The sequence below is a fragment of the Geotrypetes seraphini genome, chromosome 8 (genome assembly GCF_902459505.1).
Source record: "Geotrypetes seraphini chromosome 8, aGeoSer1.1, whole genome shotgun sequence".
NCBI lineage: Eukaryota > Metazoa > Chordata > Amphibia > Gymnophiona > Dermophiidae > Geotrypetes > Geotrypetes seraphini.
Genome location: NC_047091.1, coordinates 92,691,230 through 92,715,299, shown reverse-complemented (window position 1 = coordinate 92,715,299; position 24,070 = coordinate 92,691,230). Strand labels below are relative to the sequence as shown.

General features: G+C 39.7%; 1 protein-coding gene across 1 annotated transcript in view; it reads left to right on the top strand.

The window, feature by feature from the left end:
- The window catches only part of MYO1F (myosin IF), a 235,841-nt gene that overhangs the window by 114,816 nt on the left and 96,955 nt on the right, over positions 1-24,070 (top strand). Inside the window, 5 exon segments of the mRNA XM_033955757.1 lie at positions 698-778; positions 8,299-8,385; positions 13,250-13,336; positions 17,156-17,323; positions 18,478-18,563. Coding sequence (XP_033811648.1) covers positions 698-778; positions 8,299-8,385; positions 13,250-13,336; positions 17,156-17,323; positions 18,478-18,563 — 509 coding nt within the window.

Here is a 24,070-nt window from a genome sequence, read left to right as displayed (position 1 = left end):
GCTGCGGGTTCTAGTATTTTTCTAGGGCCGGGGAGAATTGAAGAACAGCGGCTGTGGCTCGGCTGGCTTAGCTGGCGAGCTGTGGGGACATTCTTCCTTCGGGAATTTCTCCTCTGCATTTTCCAACAGCATTTTGGGTATGTTATTTGTTACTCCTTTCGGAGTGTTGTTTTTTCTCTCTGTTTTTTTCCAGTTCTTGGTTCTGCTTGGCTATTCGGCAGACTGAGGGAAATAGAGAGGAGGGGCTAGGATATACTGTCCCAAAGTTTTGTTTTCAGTCTCCACCTGCTGGTCATGATTAGATATATACCCATTCGTAAAGTTAACCTCTACTGGTCTGGAGAAGCTAAAAGAAAGTAAATTAGCAGGTAAGAACCTAATTTCTCCTTCCTGGACAGTTACTTAGCACTGAATATTGGGCAGTATGTGTTTATATTAAAAAAGCTACAAAAAGGTACCATCCTGCTCTATTATCCTCCATTAAGATAATACAAGAAAAGCATAAATACTATTGTTTTTCTTTTTATAGTATATATTGTATGTATCTATATATGAATTTTATGATCTGTTAAATATTTTGCAGAAGGTAGGATATTAATATATTGTACATGGTTTGGAAAGTTAATAAAACTATCTGTAAACGATGTCTGCCGACAAATATACATTTTAATTTCACATGTTCAACTCTCCCTCTCAGTCCATTAACAGGGCCATGCAGAAGCCCCACCAGGAGTACAGTATTGGGGTACTGGATATCTATGGATTTGAGATCTTTCAGGTACCTGTTGCATTTTAAGTTGTTACTGAAGGACCTTAAGAAGGGATATTGTAGGAACCTGATCTTGATCACTCTCCCTGAGCTTTAGAATCAGAAATCCTATTAAGGTCCACTGTCGCCCCAGGGGTGTAGTTTGGCTAGGAACGGGCCTACTAGTAGACACCTATTCTCCCTGGACCCTCTCCCCCAACACACACACATTTGCTCCTGGGCAGTTTCCTGTGCAAAATTAATAACTTCATCATACAATAATAATAATAATAATAATTTTATTCTTATATACTGCCATACTGAAAAAGTTCTAGGCAGTTCACAACAAGGTGAGCTAATACATGGGATACAAATAAAATACAAATTAGAATAATGGACTTAAAAACAGATAAAGACAGAAAGCATTTACAATATAATGCAGAAAATACCGGCATGGTAGGGAAAGAAGTAATACATAGAACATGCAAAATGTTAAGACACCCATAGGAATATAAATGGGCATCTTAGAGTTTAGCGCACGCTAACATGGTTAGAATTCTCTCCTTATTTTGGAAAAAAAAATGCAATGAAACAGATTTGCTTCATTCTGTTTCATAAAGAAAGGCATGGCCACATTCCTTTTTTTTTCCCATTTTGTATAGATTTAGGGCCAAATTCTCCAAACAGCGTCCCGAAGTTAGGCAGCGGTAGGCGACCTACCGCCGTCTAATGAACCAATTGGGATGCACTTCTTTTTTTTAATGCAGGCACCATTCTTTGGTGCCTGTTTTGCCCCTACGGAGGCGCATAAGGATGCCTACAAACGTCTAAGGCCAGCATGGGCGTGTTTTGCACTGGAAGTGGTCTTGGGCGTCCTTAGTCATCTCTATGTGCCTCCTTAGGTGCGAGACTGGAGCCTTTAATGTAGGCCTTTAAAATGCTGGTGCCTATGTAAAAAAAGGTGCCTATGTAAAAAAAAGATGTGATTCAGGACGCAGTGCCTTGACACGCAGCAGGCTACTGTTTTGCAAGCACCACTTCCAGAATCAAGCCCTCAGGGTATGCGATGAGCTAATTGTGCTTATTAACAATAAAAATATGCTATTTGCAAATAATGCATGCTAAAAATGAAATGTAAAAAACTGCAGGAAAACAAACAAACTTGGGAATTGACTGGCGGGGCTTCGGCATCCCTGATAGCCATTTAAAGGAGGTGCTACACAGTAGTTCTGGAGGGGGCCCAGTCCCTTCAAGGCCCCCCTGTGACTACACCACTAATGTCAGCCACAAGTTAAAGAGAACTGTGCATTGTATGAGTCCTGTAAGATATGCAGCACTGTAACAGATATCCTGAGTATGCAATACTGGTCTCCAGCTCCAAAGGACTTCAGCAATGCTACCACCTAAACTTTTGTGGCTGCTCAGACTTTAGGGGCTCAAATGGAAGCCTAATTTTTGGCTGCCTCACCATCATAACATCACATCTTTAGTCCTTTGGCAGAGTTCAAAGAGGTTTTTTGAAATGTATTAACTCTGTCATTTATTCTAAAGTGTGAAAAGCAGCACATCTATTCATAGGCATTTGTACCATAGCTCAATATAGCTCAATAGGACTGCCCATTTCACATATCTCATCAGGAACAGCTATCCCTTTGATGCCCATATATAATACTACTAAAAATGTACAAAGAACCATAATTATTTACTTCTAGCACACAACCTGACAAATACCATATATACTCGAATATAAACTGATCCGAATAGGAGGAAAAAAGATTGACTCGAATATAAACCAAGGTTAGAAATCTGGGTATATGAGCATTGTTTGTCAGGGATCATGCCAAAAGTAATCACTAATTTTTCATTTGGGGCGGTTTCATGTCCAAAAATGCTGAAGGAGAGCCAACAAATATTTTCCTACTTGGGGCCTTGACACCAACCAAAGTTTCTGGACTTCTATCCCCACCAGAATGCCTGACCTCAGTCACACATGCAGAGAACAGGAAAAAAAAACCCTTTTCAAATACAAATTCACAAACTAAAAGTACTATTGTACACATATGAAACCCTAATATGCCAGACTCTGCAAACAGTACACCATAAAGGAAATAGAAATGCATTTTTTCCTCAACAGTCCAAAATATAAAAACAACAAATGTAAATTTTCAAAACTGACATATTTCAATCACGTAATTGAAAATAAAAACATTTTTCCTACCTTTGTTATCTGGCGATTTTATTATTCTGGTCATCTTGTTCCTCTTAACGCTGTTTCTAATGCCTTCTTATGCATTTGCTGTTTCTTTTCTCTCTTTCACTTTTTGCACTACATCCTTCTTTGACACTGATTTTCATATTCAGTTTTCTTCCATTTTTCTGCCTCCATCTCAAATCTATCATTCCAACTCTTCCCTCCATCCATATGCTCCATCTCTTCCCCTTCCCTCTGTCCATGTGCCATCATCTCCTTCCTCTCCCCTCCCTCTTCCCCCCCCCCCCCCCCCGGTTCCACAACATGTTCTTCCACACGGTTCTGAAGCCACCCTCACCATGAAAGCTACAAAGAGGCTGCTGGCATGGGAGCGATTCTCTTGCACTGCCTGTGGCCTCCTCTGCACCTTTCCTTTACTGGGGTCTACCCAAGCGGAAACAGGAAGTTGCTTCAGAGAGGGATGGACCGTGGCAAAAGAAAAGTACAGAGAAGGCCACTGGCAGCGCTGGAGAATCAAAGAACAGTGACTTAGGCACTCCTATCCTCCACTACTCGTACACCTTTGCCCTAGACCGGCATCACACTTACAGGTTCAATGCTCTGGAAACCATCACTGACACTTTGTGCTGATGAAGGGCCTTGAGCGTCTGCAAATGCTCTAGATTAGCTGGATTCCCTTCAAGAATCCCAGAGAGGGTGGGAGCCAGCAGGCCTTGAGCATATGCAGACGCTGAAGGCCATTCAGCCCAGCCCTGAGTGCCAGCATTGGCTTCCAGAGGCATAGAGGGATACGTGTGTGGATCGCTGGACTTGATGGACCAAAGGTCTGATCCGGAGATGGCAGTTCTTATGTTAAGTGTGATGTCAGCCTGGGTCAGGGGGAGTGGGTAGTGGAGGATAGGAGTGCCAGTCTTCGGGGGGGGGGAGGAGAGATAGCAATATCAGTCATCGGGGGGAGATAGCAATGTTATTCATCAGGGGGATTGAAGTGCTGATCATCAGAGGGGGTGAAGGATACCAGTGCTGGTCATCGGGGGAGGGTGGCAGATTGAGTGCCAGACATTGAGGGAGGGGTAGAAGATAACAGCATTGGTCATCGGGTGGGGAGGGGAGGAAGACAGCACTATCATTGGAAGGTGGCTCGAATATAAACCAAGACCCCCATTTTTGGGCTATATTTTTGGCCCAAAAATCTCAGTTTATATTCGAGTATATATGGTAAACAGTCATATGTCTAATAGTACCTGACTATTCACTTGTTCTTCCCGAGATTTTACTGAGCCCCCTAAAATGGCACTTAAGAGATACTCGCATTACCACAGCCAATGAACACTTGCATTTACAAACTGTGGTGTGCTAAACCAATCACATGCCTGCTTTTGCAAAAAAGTTCTCCATTGTTATAATTCACCGGTTCCATGGAACAGGGAATTCAGTCAAGGATTGCTTAAGGGACACATCAAATGTGGCAGTTGTATAACTCGTAATTATACTTGTGAATTGGAAGAGTTTGTTAACCCATTGGATGGAAGGAAGTATACATTGAGGTATCGAACCAGCTTTGCATCTTGTTATGTTGTATACATTATTAAATGCCCATGCAGTATAATTTATGTAGGTAAACCTATTAGACCCTTTAGGATCTGAATGACTGAACATTGTTCAAACTTTTCCAGGAAAAATCTCAATACACCGTTTGCAGTTCATTGGGAGTCACTGACATATTCTATAGATGATCTGCAATGTTTTATTATTGATCAAGTGTTGGGTGATATTACAGGTGGGGAATGGGGGAAATTTTACTAAGTCTTGAGCAGTGTTGGATTTACAAGCTCAATAGCTTGGAACCAGTGATGTTGAATTCTCACATTAATTGGAGAGCTAGTTGAGTGTGCAGGTCCTTACCTGCTGTCATCTTCTATGAGATAATCCAGACTTGACATAATTTTATTAGCGTGGAGGGGCATAATCGAAAGAAATGTTTAAGTCTGATTTGGACGTAGGGTGCTAGTCACCCAAAGTCGACAGGGCATAAATGTCCATTCTCAAAAAATATGTCTAAAGTATATGAGATTTTTTTTTTTTAATCGTCCATCTGTTCGTCCTAGGCGTTTGATCGTCCAGACCGCCACTACATCTATCTTTATACCATATTCTCGACCAAAAATATGTCCAAGTCAGAAACATCCAAAACAAGACCTTTTGGACATGGGAGGGGGCCAGCAAAGTGATGGACTGGCTACCCAGACATGAAAGCAGTGGGGCACCTTACAGAGCACTGCTATGAATTTCATAAAAAGGTTGCCACATGTATATCTCACCATATCCCCCTTATAATTTATAGTGAGCCCCCCAAAACCTACTAGACCCACCTGTCTACAACCCTAATAGCCATTATGGCTGCAGGTGCCACCTATATGGCAGTACAGTAAGGTTGGGGGGGAGGTTGGTAGCCTCACATTTTGCACCATTAATGTAGTGGTTAGAGTGACTTATGGGCCTGGGTCCAGTAGCCCACTCCCCAGACTACTTAAGCCACCTCTGTGCAGCTCTACTAGGCTTTCCTATGTCAGGTGCTGATGTTCCAGAGGCAGGCATGTATGTTCTTATTCCAATTTTTGGGCAGTCTGAGGGGGTCAGTGAACACGGGCAGAGTGTGTGGGGGTCTATACTTTGTCCCTGCAGTGGTTATCTGGACACTTTGGATACCTTTTGGGTACTTAGACCTGTGTTTAGATCGCCTAAGTCACAATGTATAAGTTCTGTCTAAGCGGTCTCATCAAACTTTAGATTATCCCTGCAGTACAACTAAGTCTAGGTCGGCCCACATCCCACCCAAACCACTCCTCCAAAAATGCCTCTTTCTGCTCTGGGTGCACAGCAAGATGCTGAGGTCTAAAATGTCCCTAGATAAGTCTAAAAAGCCGTTTCAATTATCAGCACTTGGACAACCTGTCCTTTTAATCGTTCAAGTACCTACTTGGGCAGGTTTTTAGACGTATTGCTGTTTCGTTTATGAGCCCCATAGTATTTAGATGATGACTTTTTTAGAAAAAGCAGTATACAGAATAAGAAGAATATAGGATTCAAAGAATTTGATGGAAGTAATTTGGGAAAACGAGGAAGCATGGGTAAGAAAAATAGACTGTGATGGTGAAGAGATGGAGTGTGAGATATTTTAAAGCAGCAACTGGTGGCAGAGATTTGAAGGTGAGAAGGAGTTTACTTCAAAGAATATGAGCAATAAGTGAAGAAAGGTGTAGAAAAACACTGGAGATGTTAGACAAGAAGGAGGTTCTGTTGTAGTTACTTTCACGTGTCCTTGATCATTTATTTTGAGTTAGGAGGGTACTGCATCCTGGAGCAAACAAGAGAATTTTGTTCTTTAAGCCTCATCAGTGGAGTGCCTCAAAGTAACAATGGCATTTAGAAAGCTTGTAGATGACTTGCACAGATGCATTATGAACTGGCTGAGGGCACGAAGGGTAAAAAGACAAAGAGAAGGGACAACCAGTTGGAAAGTTATTCTAGTCAAGGTTGTCAATAATTGTTTGATGGATCTGTATACAAAAGATGAATATGTGATGCCATCAAAATTGAATGTAACAGCAGGCATGTGGTCAGAGGACAATGGATCCCCAAGGAACAGTAGTGGGGAAGGTGAGAAGGAAAGAACTGAAGCATCATCATGGGGATTCTGTTTTATCCATTGCCAGTCCAGACTTTAGCTGACTTTCTGCCTACCAATGTCAAAAAGACAATGGAGCTATATAGCAGAACTGAGATACTATTTATGGCTGTTTAATGTGCTGTGAACCATTTTGTAGCCATATTGGGAAAGGTGGTACACAAAATAAATATAGTGATAGTGGGAAGAGAAAGAAAAAGAATGCATGGCACTCCAAGGAAGTGATCCTGAAAGCCAAGGGGAATGATGAAATTATGCATAAAATGAGTGGCATAACATAACACAAACTAATCTGGTGCGGCATAATTGGTGGAATGTGTTATAGCAAGGCATAATGTGGAATAATCTGGGATAGGAAAGGGTGACAGGGATATATCCTTGGAGGACACCAACAAAAAGCAAATACGGTAATGACAAGAAAAGACCATATAGCTTGTCCAGTCTACCCCTCCAATCCAACAGCCGAGGGTCCACAACCTCTTCTTCTCCCCTTGAGATCCTGCATGTTTGTTCCATGCTTTTTTTTTAATCCGATACTATTTGTATCTCCAATACTTCTGCCAAGAAGCTGTTTCACATGTCCACTACCCTTTCTGTACAAAAGTATTTCCTATTTTTTCCCCTGCAACTGCCCCCTTTCATCCTCATCCTATGACCCCCCTTGTTCCAGAGTCTCCTTTTCACTGAAAAGGCCTAACTTCTATGTATTCATACCTTAGAGATATCTAAATATTTCTATGCTATTGCTCCTTTCATGCCTGTTCTCCAGGGTGTACATCTTTACACCTTTAAATCTGTTGCCATATGGGTAGGACCTGGTCATATATCTGGAACAGAGATGCTTAGCTAAAGGATAGCTTCTCAGTCCAAGTGATACAGATAGATCTTGGAAATCAGAATGATAACTACATGCATTCAGAGGAGGAAAGCAAGGGCTAGACCAGTTTGGATTGGCTGAAATAGTTCTGTGAACTTCACATTAAGGGGTCCTTTTATCAAGCCGCACTAGCAGGGTTAGTGCGTTGGACATTTCACAATACGCTAACCCCCGCGGCCGGCTAAAAAACTAATACCTGCTCAATGCAGGCATTAGCGGCTAGCACAGCAGGCGGTTTATCGCAGCTTGATAAAAGGACTCCTAAGTTCACCACTACTCCTTAACTTCATTTACAGATAGACTGTGCAATAGCTTGTGGTTACACATGCTCTGGGGATGCACATGTGGATTATGTATTTCATAATGTTTGCATGCTGAATACATGGGGTATTGCCTTGTGTATGAGAAGCACACAGAAAGGATATATACTGTACCTTTTGAGATGCATGCTGTATGTATAGAGCAGGGGTAGGCAATTCCGGAATTCAAGAGCCACAGGCAGGTCAGGTTTTCAGGATATCCACAATAAATATGCATGAGATAGATTTACATCTCAAGGAGACAGTACATGCAAATCCATCTCATACATATTCATTGTAGATATCCTGAAAACCTGACCTGCCTGTGGCTCTTGAGGACCAGAATCGCCTACCCCTGGTATAGAGTATATCCACTCTTGCTCTCCATCCATCCACCGATGACCTAGAACATGCAGAAAAAGTGCTAAGAGATTTTAAAATTACAATGTTTTACAGTTCTTTTTCTACCTTTAGAGAAATGGTTTTGAACAGTTTTGCATCAACTTTGTGAATGAGAAGCTGCAGCAGATTTTCATAGAGCTAACGCTGAAAGCCGAGCAGGTACCAAGCAAATATTCAATGTGAAACATACTGAACAGAGAAAAAGCATTGTGGGTAATGTGAGAAATTCATGTGAGATGAGGACAAATGAGGCAAGGATTCAAGCACGGCATCTCTCATGTCGGCCCAACAAGAGCTGCTGTATCCAGTTCCTTCTTCATCTGTGGGTGCCCCATCTCCAGTGTCCCACTGACTTCCTACTAGAGAATGACACGGTGACAGAATTCATCACCGTTCCCATCCCCGCGGATAACTGCAGGAAACCATTCCGTGTCATTCTTTAGTGTCCATCTCAACCTCAGTCCTTCTACATCAGCATTCTTTAATGCAAGGTTTGAGGATCAGTGGTTGTGCCCATTCATACTCTGATTCTTATTTGAGCCAAGTATAGGATAATGAACCCATTGTGACATCACTGATGAGGCTGACTCTTAGGCATTGGTAAAATGAGGCATTATGACATCACAATATCTGCTCTGGATACCAGAGACTGTCATTCTTTAGTGTCTATCGCAACCTTAATCCTTCTATACCAGCATTCTTCAATGCAAGACTTGAGGGTCAGTGGTTGTGCCCATTCATAAGCTGATTCTTCCCTCTATCCTTAAAGAATGACATGAGAAAAGTTTCCCAGTTATCCACTGGAACAGGATGGTGATGAATTCTGTCACCGTGTCATTCTCTACTTCCTACACACTGGTTGTCTGCAGACAGAGTTGCCATTTCTGCCAGGTCCTTGAGTCATGATCCACATTGCAGCTGTTAATCCAGACCTAATTTGTACCCCACTGCATGCATATGAGCATGCAAAAGAGAAATAGGAGTTAAAACTAGAACTGGATCAACCTGTTGGCAACTATATACCCAGTGCGGCCACCCTGTGACAAAGATGATATTGTGTGCTGAAGGTCTCCTTAGTGCATGTCCAGTCATCTCCCCAATAATTTGAAGCTCAGATCAAGATTGATTTAATAGTCACAAAATATATGGTTTGTGCCACACCCTAGATGGTGAAATGTGATTTTATTGTAAAGGCTTGAGGCTCCAAACAGTTTCAGAAATCAAAGGAGGGCAAGAATGTCATATTTGAAACAGAAGCTTTGCATGTAGGCTGCAGATACTACTAATAATAATGATTTCCAGAAGCATGAAGATTTTCATAAATGTGTGGTCACATAAAAGAACCTTAGACAAACAAACTAGGAGAGAGATCTCCACAATCCATAAGAACATAAGCAATGCCGCTGCTGGGTCAGACCAGTGGTCCATTGTGCCCAGCAGTCCGCTCATGCGGTGGCCCCCAGGTCAAAGACCAGTGCTCTAAATGAGTCCAGCCTCACCTGTGTACATTCCAGTTTAGCAGGAACTTGTCCAACTTTGTCTTGAATCCCAGGAGGGTGTTGTCTCCTATAACAGACTCTAGAAGTGCGTTCCAGTTTTCTACCACTCTCTGGGTGAAGAAGAACACACCGCAGTGGAGATACAAAATGATGTTGGTGTGCAATTTATTCTTCAATCATAAAAAAACTGTATGGTGGCTCAACATGCATGTGTTTCGGCCAATATGGCCTGCCTCAGATTTATCAGTTACATGAGTGAAACGTCTCATTTAAGTATAGTGAATTCAATTGAAGATACCGTGCCAGTCTCCATGCACACAAACAGCTAAAAAAAAAAAAAGTAACTGATAAATCTGAGTAAGGCTTCTGAGGCAGGCCATATTGGCCGAAATAAGTGCGTGTCTAGCCACCGCACAGTTTTTTATGATTGAAGAATAAATTGCACACCAACATCATTTTATATCTCCACTGTGGTTTGTTCATTTCACATAAAAGTATAATCTAAAATCATCAGTTCTAGATGTCTTAATAAAGAGTTCAATGTGCCATCATGTGCAGTTGTGTTCAGTGACTTACCGAATATTGGTTCCATAATAACATTTCAAACTTCTTGATATCTAATAATAAATTTTCATCTCAATCACAAAGTAGACTTATTTTATCAGCCAACATAATATGTTTTGAGGGAATTCTCTCTGCTTTAGGGCTAATTCATAATATCAAAATGTCCCAGCACACTTGCCTTCTGTGCCTAAAATACTTTTCAAAATGATGTCCATGTCTTTTAATTCTAAAAAAAGAAGGACGAGAACTAGCCAATCAAGAGTAAGGTATTCTTAATACAGCCAATCAGAACACAAGTTTCAATATCTCACACTCATGATGACCAGTCAGTTTCTAAATTCAACCCTTTCAGGGTGATTGTATGTATTTTGAAAATCCATGACTATTCTTTAGAAATTAATAGCTTCTCATGTTCTCCACCTAAGGGAAACTCCGGTACATGGTCAATTCATCACAGTCAGACAAATTCTGATTGTATTGTAAAAAGTTTTTGAACAAGATCTCACCTGATTCCATATGGAACTCTTTATTAAGATATCTAAGATTGGTAATTACATCTTTAGATCATACTAATACTGAGATCTTTTATCTTGTCTGACCATACATTTATTAAGGTCCTTATTTAAAATGTTATGCCTACTGGAAATTATTATTATTTTTTTTTTTTTTCAAATCTTTATTCATTTCAAAATTTGAATCAAGTATATAATGACATTTATCAATTGAACTTTTAAATACACTTGAAATCTTACAATTGATCATCATACTATAAAATAATACCCCCTCCCTTAATAAATTATGGAAATGATTCATTTTATTAATAATCAAAAATTCCCTCCTCCCACCCCCCTTAATGTCTTAAAATTTTTATTCAGGGAAGAATATTCTTAATCTTTACAATAATCTATCAATGGCCCCCACACCTCTTGAAATTTGCTATAAGTTCCTTTTTGGACAGCTAGTGCCCTTTCCATTTTATATATATGGCATACAGAGTTCCACCAAAAACATCCAATTTATTGACACCTCCAGTTGATTGTTTCATTTTCTCAGGGAGAGATTTTAATGCTGACACTGCCAGTTGGGAAGGTTCAGTTATTCATGAAAAGCATCATGGATAATACAACACAGTATTATGGTTAATTATAACGCTAAAAGATTAAGGGCTTTGGCACATTTGCTGCAGGAGAATTGCTACTGTGGCTTTATTAAAGTCTAAGTGAGTGCAGCATGTTATTTTATAGTAGGTATAATAAATAATATATTATGTACAAATCACATTCAATTGGAAAAAACATGACAGATTAAATTATACATTCTGGTGGAATTCTGTATGTCATATATACAAAATGGAGCTCACTATAGCAACACAAAAAGGACATATAGATAAATTTCAAAAAATATGGAGACCATTAACTGAATATTGTAAAGAATGATTAATTTTCCCATGTATAGAATTTGATTAGAAGAAAAAGGGATCATATCTCTAAATATTATATAATATATTAATACTTGATTTATAATATGAAATATGGAAAGAATAGCATTTAAAAATTTTATTCATGTATTACTGAATAGAAGGGAGGGGGGAGGGGATGGGATATTATTATATTAACTAAGAATTATATAAATTTAGTTTTCTGAAATATTAATATGAATTTATATTGTTGATGTAACATATGAAAATGAATAAAGATTTCTCATTCAGTATTGATAGGGAGGGAGGGAGGGAAGATTATTATATTCAATAATAATTATATTAATTTAAATTTCTTACATAATATTATAACTTTATAAAATATTGATTTTCTAAAGAAATTTTAAATTTGATATTAATCTGTAAGTTAATCAAGTGTGATTATTCAAGTTTATAATGAATTTATTTAAAACACTTGTTGTAACATAAGAAAATGAATAAAGATTTATAAAACAAAAAACAAAAATATATTATGTACACAGTTGACAGAATGAAAAAAAAATTGAAAGGCGTTGCCAGGATGCATTGCAGAAAGGTAGTTAATTTTTTTTTTTTTTTAATTAATTTACATTTAATTGGCGGAAATGTTACAGATAATAAAGCAAAGCGTTATGGAACTGAGTGTGAATGCACAATAGATGAAGGCACAGCTGTATATGCTGTCATGATGGGATTCATTGCAAAGGATTATGGCATAATACTGTATGTTGCTTAGGATATTCCTTGGTGCAGATATAATAGGCCCAATATTTTAAAAAAAAGTTGAGTTCCTAAATTTATGCTCTTAAATTTGTTCCCTTTTTTTCTGCCAAACATATGAGCAAAGGTTTTCAGCTGAAAATTATGCTTAAAAGTTTAGGCCTGGAAATCACATGCCTAGCTTTGAGGTCCTTTTACTAAGACTATAATGGATGCTTTTATGAGTCTAGTAATGAAAATCAGTGCTAAACTCATAACTTTTATTCCCTACCTTAAATCTGCCCCTGTTGCCACTCGGTTGTTATGCTTCTATATTTAGGAGTTTAGTGCAGTTTGGTGTTTGTTTTATAATTCTTTATTTAGTATAAAAATCACTGCACACAATCAACATTACATCAGGCAATAAAGAACATACTAACCCCTCCCCCCCTTGCTCCATTCAGCAGACAAGCAATCTTCAAGACGCCTCTAAAAGAACCTAGTGCAGTTTTAAGCATAAAATTATGCACTCGGCCCTAGAAATTTTTCAAGAAAGGCCATTTTGTGAGCATAACTCTCAAAAGTTAGAATAAATCCTTTGAATATTGGGCTCAGTAATAATAATTTAATAATGTATAAACCTGCTTTCCTAACCACATTCTACGGTATAAAACATGTATTTAAAGGGATCTCCTTCTATACATTACTACTGGGTTGGATGATTCGATCAAAGTATCTCTCAATTATGTTACAGTTACTCATTAGATTCTCTAGTTACCTATCACTTCAATTGTTTTCCCTCTAGGAAGAGTATGTGCAAGAGGGCATCCAGTGGACACCAATCCAGTATTTCAATAACAAAGTAGTCTGTGATCTGATAGAGAACAAACTGGTAAGATGAACTTTCTCCCTGTTCACGGACAGTAGAACTTGTTGATTGTTGATTATCAAGACAGAGGGAGCTTAAGATTAGATGTAAGGAAGAACTGTTCTAACTATAAGATGGTCAAGCACTGAAAGAGGCTTCCTAAAGCAGTGATGGGATCTCTGTTAACTGAGATTTTCAAGAGCAGGTTAGAGAAATATTTTTTTGTGGAAACATATAAGTTTAAGCATATCTACTCAGAGATAATGTCGCTCATAATAAAAAAAAATAGACATCCAAACACCATCATAAGTCGACACTTGGACTTCCTAATCACCGGAATGGCCATGTGCCAAATTTTTAAGCAGACTTTCTGGATGGCTATTGATGCATTTTGCCCACTGTAAGTCTGGAGGTCTAGGGGGCATTTGGGGAGGTGTTTTTATGGGTAGGCTTTGGGCAGGTTAGATTTGGACATCTTGTGACGATAAATGAACCTTTCCCAGGATGTCCTAGATGGAACTTAAGATGTTTTTGGCTAGACCTGTTGTAGAAGCATCTAAGTGCCACAAAGGTACCCAAACTTACCAGATGACCGCTGGAGAGATTAAATAATGACCTCCCCATATGCCCCCAGTGGTCACCAACCCCCTCCCACCCCACAAAGATCTAAATAAAACAGTACATACCTGTCTCTAGAACAGCAGCACTTGGTATGAGAAAGTCTAGTAGAGCAGCACACAGGTGTCCTAAGTAACAATGATGGGTGGGCTAGTTTATATTTATTAGTATTTATAGAAGGCTCTTCACATTAACATCAGTGCAGTTTACAAAAAAAATTAATTAGGAATAGAACACCATTGTTCATAAGGACAGTAAAGAAAAGAGAGAAAAAAAATTCATGTTCAATAATTGCTCCAGAAATCATTATCCTCCCTAGATTAGGATACCTAAGGGACTGCTAAACTAAAATGATAGGTTTTGCAAAAGAGTCCTAAACCTAGGATAAGAGAGTTCACACTGTAGTTCACTGGTAAGGGAGTTTCATAAAGACGGAATAGAAGCAAAAAAGGCTGAATTGCAGGTTGATCCTAACTTAACCAGGTGAACCAAAGATAAAATCAGTTGATGGGCAGTAGATGAGCATAAGATTTGAGTTGGTCTATATGGTACTAGAAGTTTCACAAAGTAATCAAGTTGACCCAAATGTAAAGCCTTGAATGCTAAAGTTAGGGCCTTATGCGTTAAACAAAATTTCACAGGAAACAAATGAAACTCTTTAAAAAGAGGAGACACATGGTCATATCTGCAAGTGTTAGAAAGAATTCTGATAGCAGTATTTTGTACAGCTTGTAATTTTTTGATGACTACCAATGGAAGCCCAATATAAGCAATGTTACATTAGTCAATCTTAGAGGTGACGAGAACATAAATGAGAGATTCACAAGATATATCAATATAAGGATGAATAGAATTAATCCTACGTAATGAGCAATAACAAGATTTGATCAAGGAAACTAGTTGTGAACTATAGAGAGGAGGAGCCAGGCCCATAAGCCACTCTAACCACCACATTTATGGTCAAAAGTGTGAGCATACCAAAACCCTACTCTATTGCCATATAGGTGCCACTTGTAGGCTTAAGGGCTATTGGGGCGATAGACAGGTTTTGGGGGAGCTTTGGGGGGGCTCACCATAAATTATAAGGGAGTTATGGTGAGATGTGAAGTTCACAGCAGTGCCCTCTGATGTCCCACTGCTGTGCTCGGATGTCTATTTGGCCAGTCCATTACAATGCTGGCACCTCCTACATCAAAATGGTCTGGTTTTGGACATTTTGGACTTGGATGTTTCTGTGGTCAAAAATAGAGTATAAAGTTAGGCATCCTGAGATTGGATGTCCTTTGGATATCCTGTTGGCCAAGACGTCCAAGTAGGTGATTTAAAAAAAAAAAAAAAGTGTGTTTGGATGTCTAGTGATTCGCCTTTCGAAAATGGACGTTTCTGAGCCTCTGAATTTGGATGTCTTGTGGGGAGTACCCAAATCAGACTTAGATGTCATTTCAAAAATGGCATGCTATGTGCATAAATGTCAAGGAACTGAATCGAGTATAAAAAATTAAAAACAACAACCAGAAAGAAAATACGTTCCTCAAGCTGAAAACACCAAGATGAGAAAAGTAGGGACAACAGAATGCCTCCAACTCAGGATGCCAAATCAAACAGTAATTTATTGAGTATACTCAACATGGTCAATGTTTCAGCACCATAGCAGTGTCTTCATCAGGAGTCTATAAGCTGTGATACTATAGCTTAAAAGCAGACAAAATTAAAAATAAAAATACACTCCATAAGATTACAAAAAAAATATACACACTATATACTCGAATATAAACCGGGATTTGGGGGTCTGGTTTATATTCGAGCCAATAAACCACCCCCCTCCCAGAATTATTGCAGGCCGCTGCCGCCAGGCTCTGCCCCCTGCCCCTCTCCCTATCCTAGCCTCAAACCTCATCTTGCTGATCCCCAGTGGAGGTGCAGCAGGCAGGAGCGAACTTTCCAAGTTCCTGCCCTGCTGCTAACTGGCTGCTGCGAGTTCCTTCGGCCGCTGAGCAGCATGAGCAGGAGCGCGATTTGGCGCTGCTGCTCATTACTGAGAGGCATCCTTACTGGCTCCCACGAATTCTCACAAAACAAAGAAAACACCTAACGCCAGGGGTACATACCCAAAAAGTCGTGGTAACGAGAGACATGCAACAAATGCTAAAAATGAATAAAAGTGATGGTAAAGTAAAAAATGCATTATAAGGAATGAAACGAATAAAATAATAAAGTGGAGTATGGAAGATGAAAATAAACAAGTGTAAAGGGAGACCAGAATAAACCACTTAAAGAGGGGCTGGGCTGGGCTGGGCAGAACTGGGCTGGCCTGGGGACGGGGCCATGGGTCCGGATTTTCGTTCCCAAAAATCTGGAAACCCTACTTCTTAGCAGTGTGAGATTCTGATCCTTCTGCCTCTCCCCCTCCAACCAGGGTGCCCACTTGTTTAAGGAATGTGTGACCCGCCCCAAACTTCCAGACTGTGGGACAAGATTCTGAGTTCTTGGGCTCCCTCTCTGGTCAAGTAGTGTACAGCTCCTTTTAACTTGGGCTTTACCTTTTCTGAGCTTTGAGATTTCCCCTCCCCCACCTATGTTCCTGAACTTTAACACTGGGGAGATTAGGGCACTTCGAAGGATGGAAGGCTGGTTTATGGTTCAGGCGTTTTACTTTCTCATCCTGGGCCACCTCAGTCTTTGAGGAGATGGGAGTGCATGGCACAGTTTGAGGGTCACTATACATAAACATAGTATATACACTATATATATATATATATTTATTTTTTTTTTTTGTAATTGTATATTTTATGGAGCGTATTTTTATTTTTTATTTTGTTTGCTTTTAAGCTGTAGTCTCACACATTTGTGTATTTTATTGTAGACTTCTGCTGAACACACCACTATGGTGAAACACTGTATTTTGATAAAAAAGTTAAATAAAATGTAATGGAAAATAAAATAAAAAAAAAAAAAGAATACAGTGTAGCTGCATATATTCAATAAATTACTGTTTGATTTTGGCATCCCAAGTGGAGACATCCTGTAGTCCCTACTTTTCTTGTCTTAAAAAAATAAGAAGTCGGGTCGCAAATTGATACAGTCTATCTATTGATACTTGCTGTATGGACTTTTGAAACACTGCACAGTACCTGGAGGGATGAGATACATTCAGGGACAAAGGTTGTCCAGTACTATGCCTTCGTGACTCTGATTCTTGAGAATTTTTTCTGCATTTATGCCCAGAATCCTCCTGGAATTATGAGCGTCCTTGATGATGTTTGTGCAACGATGCATGCCACAGGTGAGGGAGCTGACCAGACCCTGCTCCAAAAGCTCCAGGCTGCCGTTGGGACCCATGAACATTTCAACAGTTGGAACTCAGGCTTTATCATTCACCACTATGCAGGAAAGGTACACTGAATGCAATGCATGGTTTTTTACATTAGACTTATGTTGGTTTGTGGCTAGAAATGGCCCTCTACCTAAGTGACTGCTGAATGCTGCCATGAGAAGGAACTAGAATTCAATTACGGGATCAGATCTTCTGATACCCAGGTCATCTAGAGCTGGGGATGCTACATTGGCAGTATTCACAGCCTCTGGGGAAGAGGGAAGCCCAGTAATTGTGCCACAGCCATGTCTAGTGGCCATACTTAGACACACAATTGCAGGGTGCTGGAGGGAACTCCTGTACATGGCCCTTGGTTGAAGAGTATTGTCGTAATGATTGGACCAAAAGTGAGTTGAATCAGGCTGTAAAATAAAGGACAAAATCCTGGATAGTTGTGAATTAAGGTTCACGGTAATGGTGTTCAACAGAGGGCAGTTCCAATTAAACTAGAAGTCCAAAGAGCAGAAAGAAATTTTCAGGCCAATAAAAGAGGGCATGTCTCAGAGCCAGGGATAATAGAATGAGAATCCCAAACCGATTCACATTATTAGTGGCACTTTCAGATGGTGACTTTTCTATATTGCTTAAAGTAAGTTTTTAACCATGACAGAAGCAGAATATGTTTGAATGATTGAAGTGCTATCTGTTCAAATACACACAACAGTAAGTGGAAATGAAAATTCAAAAGCAAAACAAAACACTCATCCACTAAGCATGCAATCCCCAGGTAAGAGGGGTCATATTGAGATAAAGGACAGACAGATTCATAACATTTTTAAATGAGGGTGAAAAACCCTCAGAACCCACCCACTCCCTCCAGAGATCAGGTAGTGGGATGTTATGAGGGCAAATACCTCATCGGCATTAAAAAAAACAAACAAACAACAACAACCTCAACTAGTACTGAATACAATAATTTATAGTAAGAAGCAAAACCGCTTATCTGTGCAGGACATTAGCTATCTATGTCAGCTGTGAGGTTTTTGTGAACCTGCCCAAATGTCTTGAATGTGGTGCTTGGGCTATGATATGGTTCTTTTTGATCTCTCTTTCCATAAGTGTAGGTCCCTCTGTCTCTGTATGCAGTCCCTTTGCTCTCTGATTCATAATCTGAAGTACCTAATAGCTATTCTGTGTCCAGTGTCTCTCATCTTGCTTCTTTTGTTCCCTCCAGGTGTCCTATGACGTCAACGGGTTCTGTGAACGGAATCGAGATGTGCTCTTCACGGACCTGATCGAGCTCATGCAAAGCAGTGAATAGTGAGTCAATGCTGGCTAAAGGAAACTGAAGGCAGATAAAGACCATATGATCTATCTAGTCTGCCTAAATATGCCATCTACTAATCTCGTCTCCTTTAGAGATCCAACATATTTGTCCCAAGCTCTCTTGAATTTAGATACACGATTTGACTCCACCACCTGCACCTACACATTCACTACCCTTTCTGTGAAAAAATATTTACTGATGTTACTTCTGAGTCTATCAACTTTCACTTTCATCCTATGCCTCCTCATTCCTCAGTTTTATTTCAATTGAAAGAGACTCACCTCATGCATATTTATGCAACACAGTTATTTAAGCTTCTCTATTATATCTCCCCTCTCCCTCTAAAGTATATATATTAAGATCTTTAAGTCTGTCCCCATATGCTTTATGATGAAGGCCACCGACCATTTTAATAACTGTCCTCTGGACTGACTCCATCTTTTTTTTTTTTTTTTACTCTTTTTGAAGGTGCAGTCTATAGAATTGTACACAATATTCTAAATGAGGTCTTATGCAGGGGCATCAATACTTCCTTTTTTCTACTGTCCATTCCTCTCCCTATGCACCCAAGCATCTTTTTAGCTTTTGTTTTTGCCTTTTCAACCTGTTTGGCCACCTTAAGATCATCATACTATCACATCAAAGTCCCGCTCCTCTTTCATGCACATAAGTTCTTCAGCTCCTAAACTGTACCATTCCCGTGGGTTTTTGCAGAGTTTTTGCAGTCCAAATGCATGACCTTGCATTTCATGGCATTAAATCTTAGCTGCCAAATTCCAGACCATTCTTCAAGCTTCACTAGGTCCTTCCTCATGTTCTCCACACCATCAAGATGTCTATCCTATTGCAGATTTTGGTATCAACTGCAAAGAGACAAATCTTACCAGACAGCCCTTCAGCAATATTGCTTAGAAAAATGTTTAAAAGAACAGGCCCAGGAACCAAACCTTGAAGCAAACCACTGGTAACATCCCTTTCCTCAGAGCAATCTCCATTTACCACTACCTTCTGTCACTTTCTACTTAACCAATTCCTGACCCAGTCTGTCACCTTAACAGAGACTTTAAAGGCTACACTGTTGCCTAAATTAGCTTTGCTAAATAATTATCATAATAATTAATTTTTTTTTAAAAAGACAATGAAGTCACCTACTGAAACCCAAGTTTACCTTTTCCTCAAGTTTGAATGCCAGCAATTAAGATATTCTATTGAAGTTTTTCTTCCCCTTAGCAGGTTCTCACTCAGCACTTGTACATATCAGTACAAGATCACCAAGTGGGAACCAGTAGCAACCACTAATAAAAGGAGGTCAGAACTGCATAGAGGGCAGTACTATGTATTGAAACAGTTTGTTTTTGTTTATTTGCTTTTTAATAATTTGTGACTGTCTCTGGAGAAACATGACTATATTTTCAAATCATGGCTCCAAGCAGTCACATGTGTGGACTTCTTTAACTTTATTTTTCATAGAAAAGGATTGGGTTTGGATTGTTACATTACAAATTTATTATTATAACATTAATTAAAAATCTCTTTTTTTTTTGTTTGTTTGTTTCTGCTAACTTTAGTCATGTTTCCCAGAGATGGTCACATTTAGTTAGCAGCATAAATTGTAACATTTCAAAATGATTGAGGGTGCCTAGGACAATTCAAATAACCCCTCTGTATACAACCACAACCTCTGGAATTCATTGCCAGAGGTTGTGGTAAGAGCGGCTAGCATAGCTGGTTTTAAGAAGGGTTTGGACAATTTCCTGGAGGAACAGTCCATAGTCTGTTATTGAGAAAGACACGGGGGAAGACACTGCTTGCCCTGGTGGCATGGAATGTTGCTACTCTTTGGGTAGTGGCCTGGATTGGCCAGTGTGAGAATGGGCTACTGGCTTGATGGACCTTTCATCTGACCCAGTGAGACTATTCTTATGTTCTTATGATTGCTCCATATTTTGTGCTCTGCATAGCTATATAGATAGGATTGCCCTAAATTCTGAATATACATACAAATAGCAAGAGGAGCCTAGGGAACAAGCTGTTTTAAAAGGATGTGGGTATTTATTTGTGGAAAATGGCAATACATAAGACTATTTTTGCAAGAAACAAAAAGGCCTGGAAATAATTCCCCCCCCTCCCCCACTCCCTTTTAGAAGGCCACGCTAGCAGCTGCCACTGTGGTAACTGCCCTGAAGCCAATAGAGATTTAATGGGCTTTGGAGCTTTTGTCGCATGGCTTTGTAAAAGGGGGGAATGTTAGCAGAGAGAGAGAGGCAGAGTTATATTGATATTTTTAAGGACTAGTGGTAAGTGCTTCCTTGAGTTGCCACTTCATTCAGATTAATCCAGAGTGGCCAAGCCACTCCTGGTTCTACTCCCTAGTTCAAGGAAATGCATTTCTGATAGGACATCTGCTCACATCTGAATGAGTGGAACAGGGCAAAACTAGGAGCAGCTCATCAATTGCACAGGTCACTACTCACCATTCTTCACTGAGTGACATGGCAACCACTATGCGAAACTGAAATAGTGGGAAGAATATGCCGATGCCCCCTGTTGCACTGTAATATGAGCCAGCGCCATTAACAATTTGCTTTTTTTTTTTTTTTTCTTGCACCAATATTTTTATGATAACAAGCTTTCAAGAAGTTTTAATCAGCAATAGTTTGTTCAAGCAAGAGAGGAAATATTAGCTCTGTAAATGAATGGGAATTCTGATTATCAAAAGGGAAAAGTCACTGTAACATGCTGAAATCCCAGGTTGGAAAGCATAAGTGAGGGTATAATGCTTTGATCCAATTTTTTAGGTGTGATAGAATATGTATTTTTGTGTTTTTTTATATCTTCTGTAGTCTATAAGCCAATGAAGAAAAGTTATTCCAAAAAAATTCCTTTGCAGCATATCCAGTTAAAATTGATCTGATTGACTTTAAAGAAATGTTCAAGAACTTATTTATTTATTTATTTCATTTTTAAAATTTATAGATTGAAAAATTAAAAAAGAAAAAAAAAAGTCTAAGGGCTCCTTTTACGAAGGTGCGCTAGCATTTTTAGTGCATGCACGAGATTAGCGCGCTAGCTGAAAAACTACCACCTGCTTAAAAGGAGGCGGTAGCAGCTAGCGTCTGCTAAAACCGCTAGCGCACCTTTGTAAAAAGAGCCCTAAGTGCTTTCCATACAAAACATGCATAATATTTAAACAACACATTACATATGTTATAACTAACCATTACTACCAATTTTTGTTACATTTACAATCTACAGTAATAAAATATGATCAATATAAATTCAAACTTAAAATCCCTTCATATTCCTCACCTAATCATTACATTCTGGGTAAGGGCGAGAGTAAAAATCATCAAATTTCTGTTCAATATACACCTCTCCCTCCGGATTCGCAGGACAAAGGGGCAGAGCCGGACCGCAAATGGTGAAATACCACGAATATCTTCTGGTCCAGCTCTGACCCACCCCCGCCTCCCTCCTGCCTTCCCCTCGGCATCCCGGCCTTACCTGGTGGTCTAGCAGGCTTTCGGGGCAGGAGCGATCTTCCTATGCTCCTGCCCCGTGCAGATTGCCAATAGGAAATGGCTGCCGTGAGTTCCCGTAGTCTCTCCAGACTACGACTGGAACTCCACAAAGCCATTTCCTATTGGCGATCTACAAGGGGCAGGAGAGTAGGAAGATCGCTCCTGCCTCGAAAGCCTGCTAGACCACCAGGTAAGGCCGGGACGCCGGGGGGGAAGGCTAAATAAACTATAGGGGATTTTCTTTTTTTCCCCTCCCCAAAAAATCACGAATATGTGAAATCGCGATTGCCGAAACCGCGAATGGGGAGGGGGAAGTGTAAACTAATACTGGATCATTCTTCCATGCTATATCATAAAAAGGTGTCAACAAACAATTGTGTTTTTTATGCCTTTTTTTTTTTTTTTTTTAATTGCACACGATCCATACAAATCCTCAGGTTCCAGGGAGAGAATTCCAGAGCTTCACCCCAACTATAGAAAGCACAGATGCTCTAGATCTTACATAATGAACACTGTTTTCCTGTACACAGATCAGCCTCATCCCTCCTTTGGATCTTAATTTTCTACAGGGTTGATAGACCTTCCAAAGAGTGTTAAAGGAACAGACCCATATAAGGTCTGGTACACCGTAGATAATACCTTATCCCAGATTCGTTGTTGTATTGGGAGCCAATATAATTGCTTTAATACCGGCGTAATATGCACTATCCTTGGTATTCCAGCAATTAATCTCGCCATAGAATTCATCAGCTGTTGTACTGCTTTGCATTTGGCCTTGGTCAAACCCAGATACAGCATATTGCAATAATCCAATCATGTTAATATCAATGCCTGAACCACAGAACAAAAGTCATACGGCAGAAGCATTGATTTCAACCGATAGCATGTGTGCAATTGTGAATACCCTCCCTAGACAACCCTGAGGATTTGTTTCTCCATTGAAAGTGCATGGTCTAATCAAACACCCAAAATGACTTTCTCTCTCTTAACCGCCATCTGCAAACCAATTAAGTTCCTAGTTCTGAATATACTTATTTCCGTTCTTTATCATATCTCGCCAACAGCTTGAGTCATTTTACAATAAACTCATCATAATTTATTTATTTATTTTTAGTATTTATACACTGTTTATAACCTAAGTGGTTTGCTGCATTCAGGTACTTAAGTATTTCTCCTATCTGTCCTGGTGGACTCGCAATCTATTTAATGTACCTGAGGCAATGGATTGGTAAGTGATTTGCCCAGGATCACAAGGAGCAGTGCAGCGCTTGAATCTGCAACCTCAGGCTATGAGGCTGCAGCCCTAACTACTAGGCTACTCCTCTACCCAGTTCAGTACATGAACACCTAATCATCCAAATCCCACCCCACCCCATTTTTTCTGGTTAAATTTAGGCCAAGTATTTTTACAACTAGCCGTAACCAGATAACTTTAACAAAGACCCTGGCACACCTCTCTTCTGAAGCACCAAAAAGAAGCACTAGGGGCCTTCAAGTTCTGAGCAGCCAAACTTCCATTTATTGAAGGACCCGACATGGTTTATGTTTCGGAGTATCTGCCTGTGTCAGGGATCATTCAATGTAATCCATACAAAGAACAATAAAAAAAATAGCCAAACAGATAACGCCAAATATTGACTCTCTCAGCAATCAGTATCCAAGGAATAGCAAGAGTGAAGTTGCACCTGCATATTAACAGCTAATGCAAAACTGTTAGCTGTTAATACACAGGTGTAACTTCACTCTTGCTATACTTTGAATAACAGCAACAATGTTCTGAACAGATTGAAGGGGAGAGAGATGCTTAAAATTATTAGTACAAGAAGACAATTTATCTTCTCATGTACAGCTCCTCAGACTTGGAATGCGCTTCCCATGTTTTTACGGGAAGAGAAGGTGTTTGGGAAATTTAAAAGCGAGTTAAAAACCTTTTTGTTTAAAGATGCATTTGCAAATTAATTATAAATTTTATTTTATTG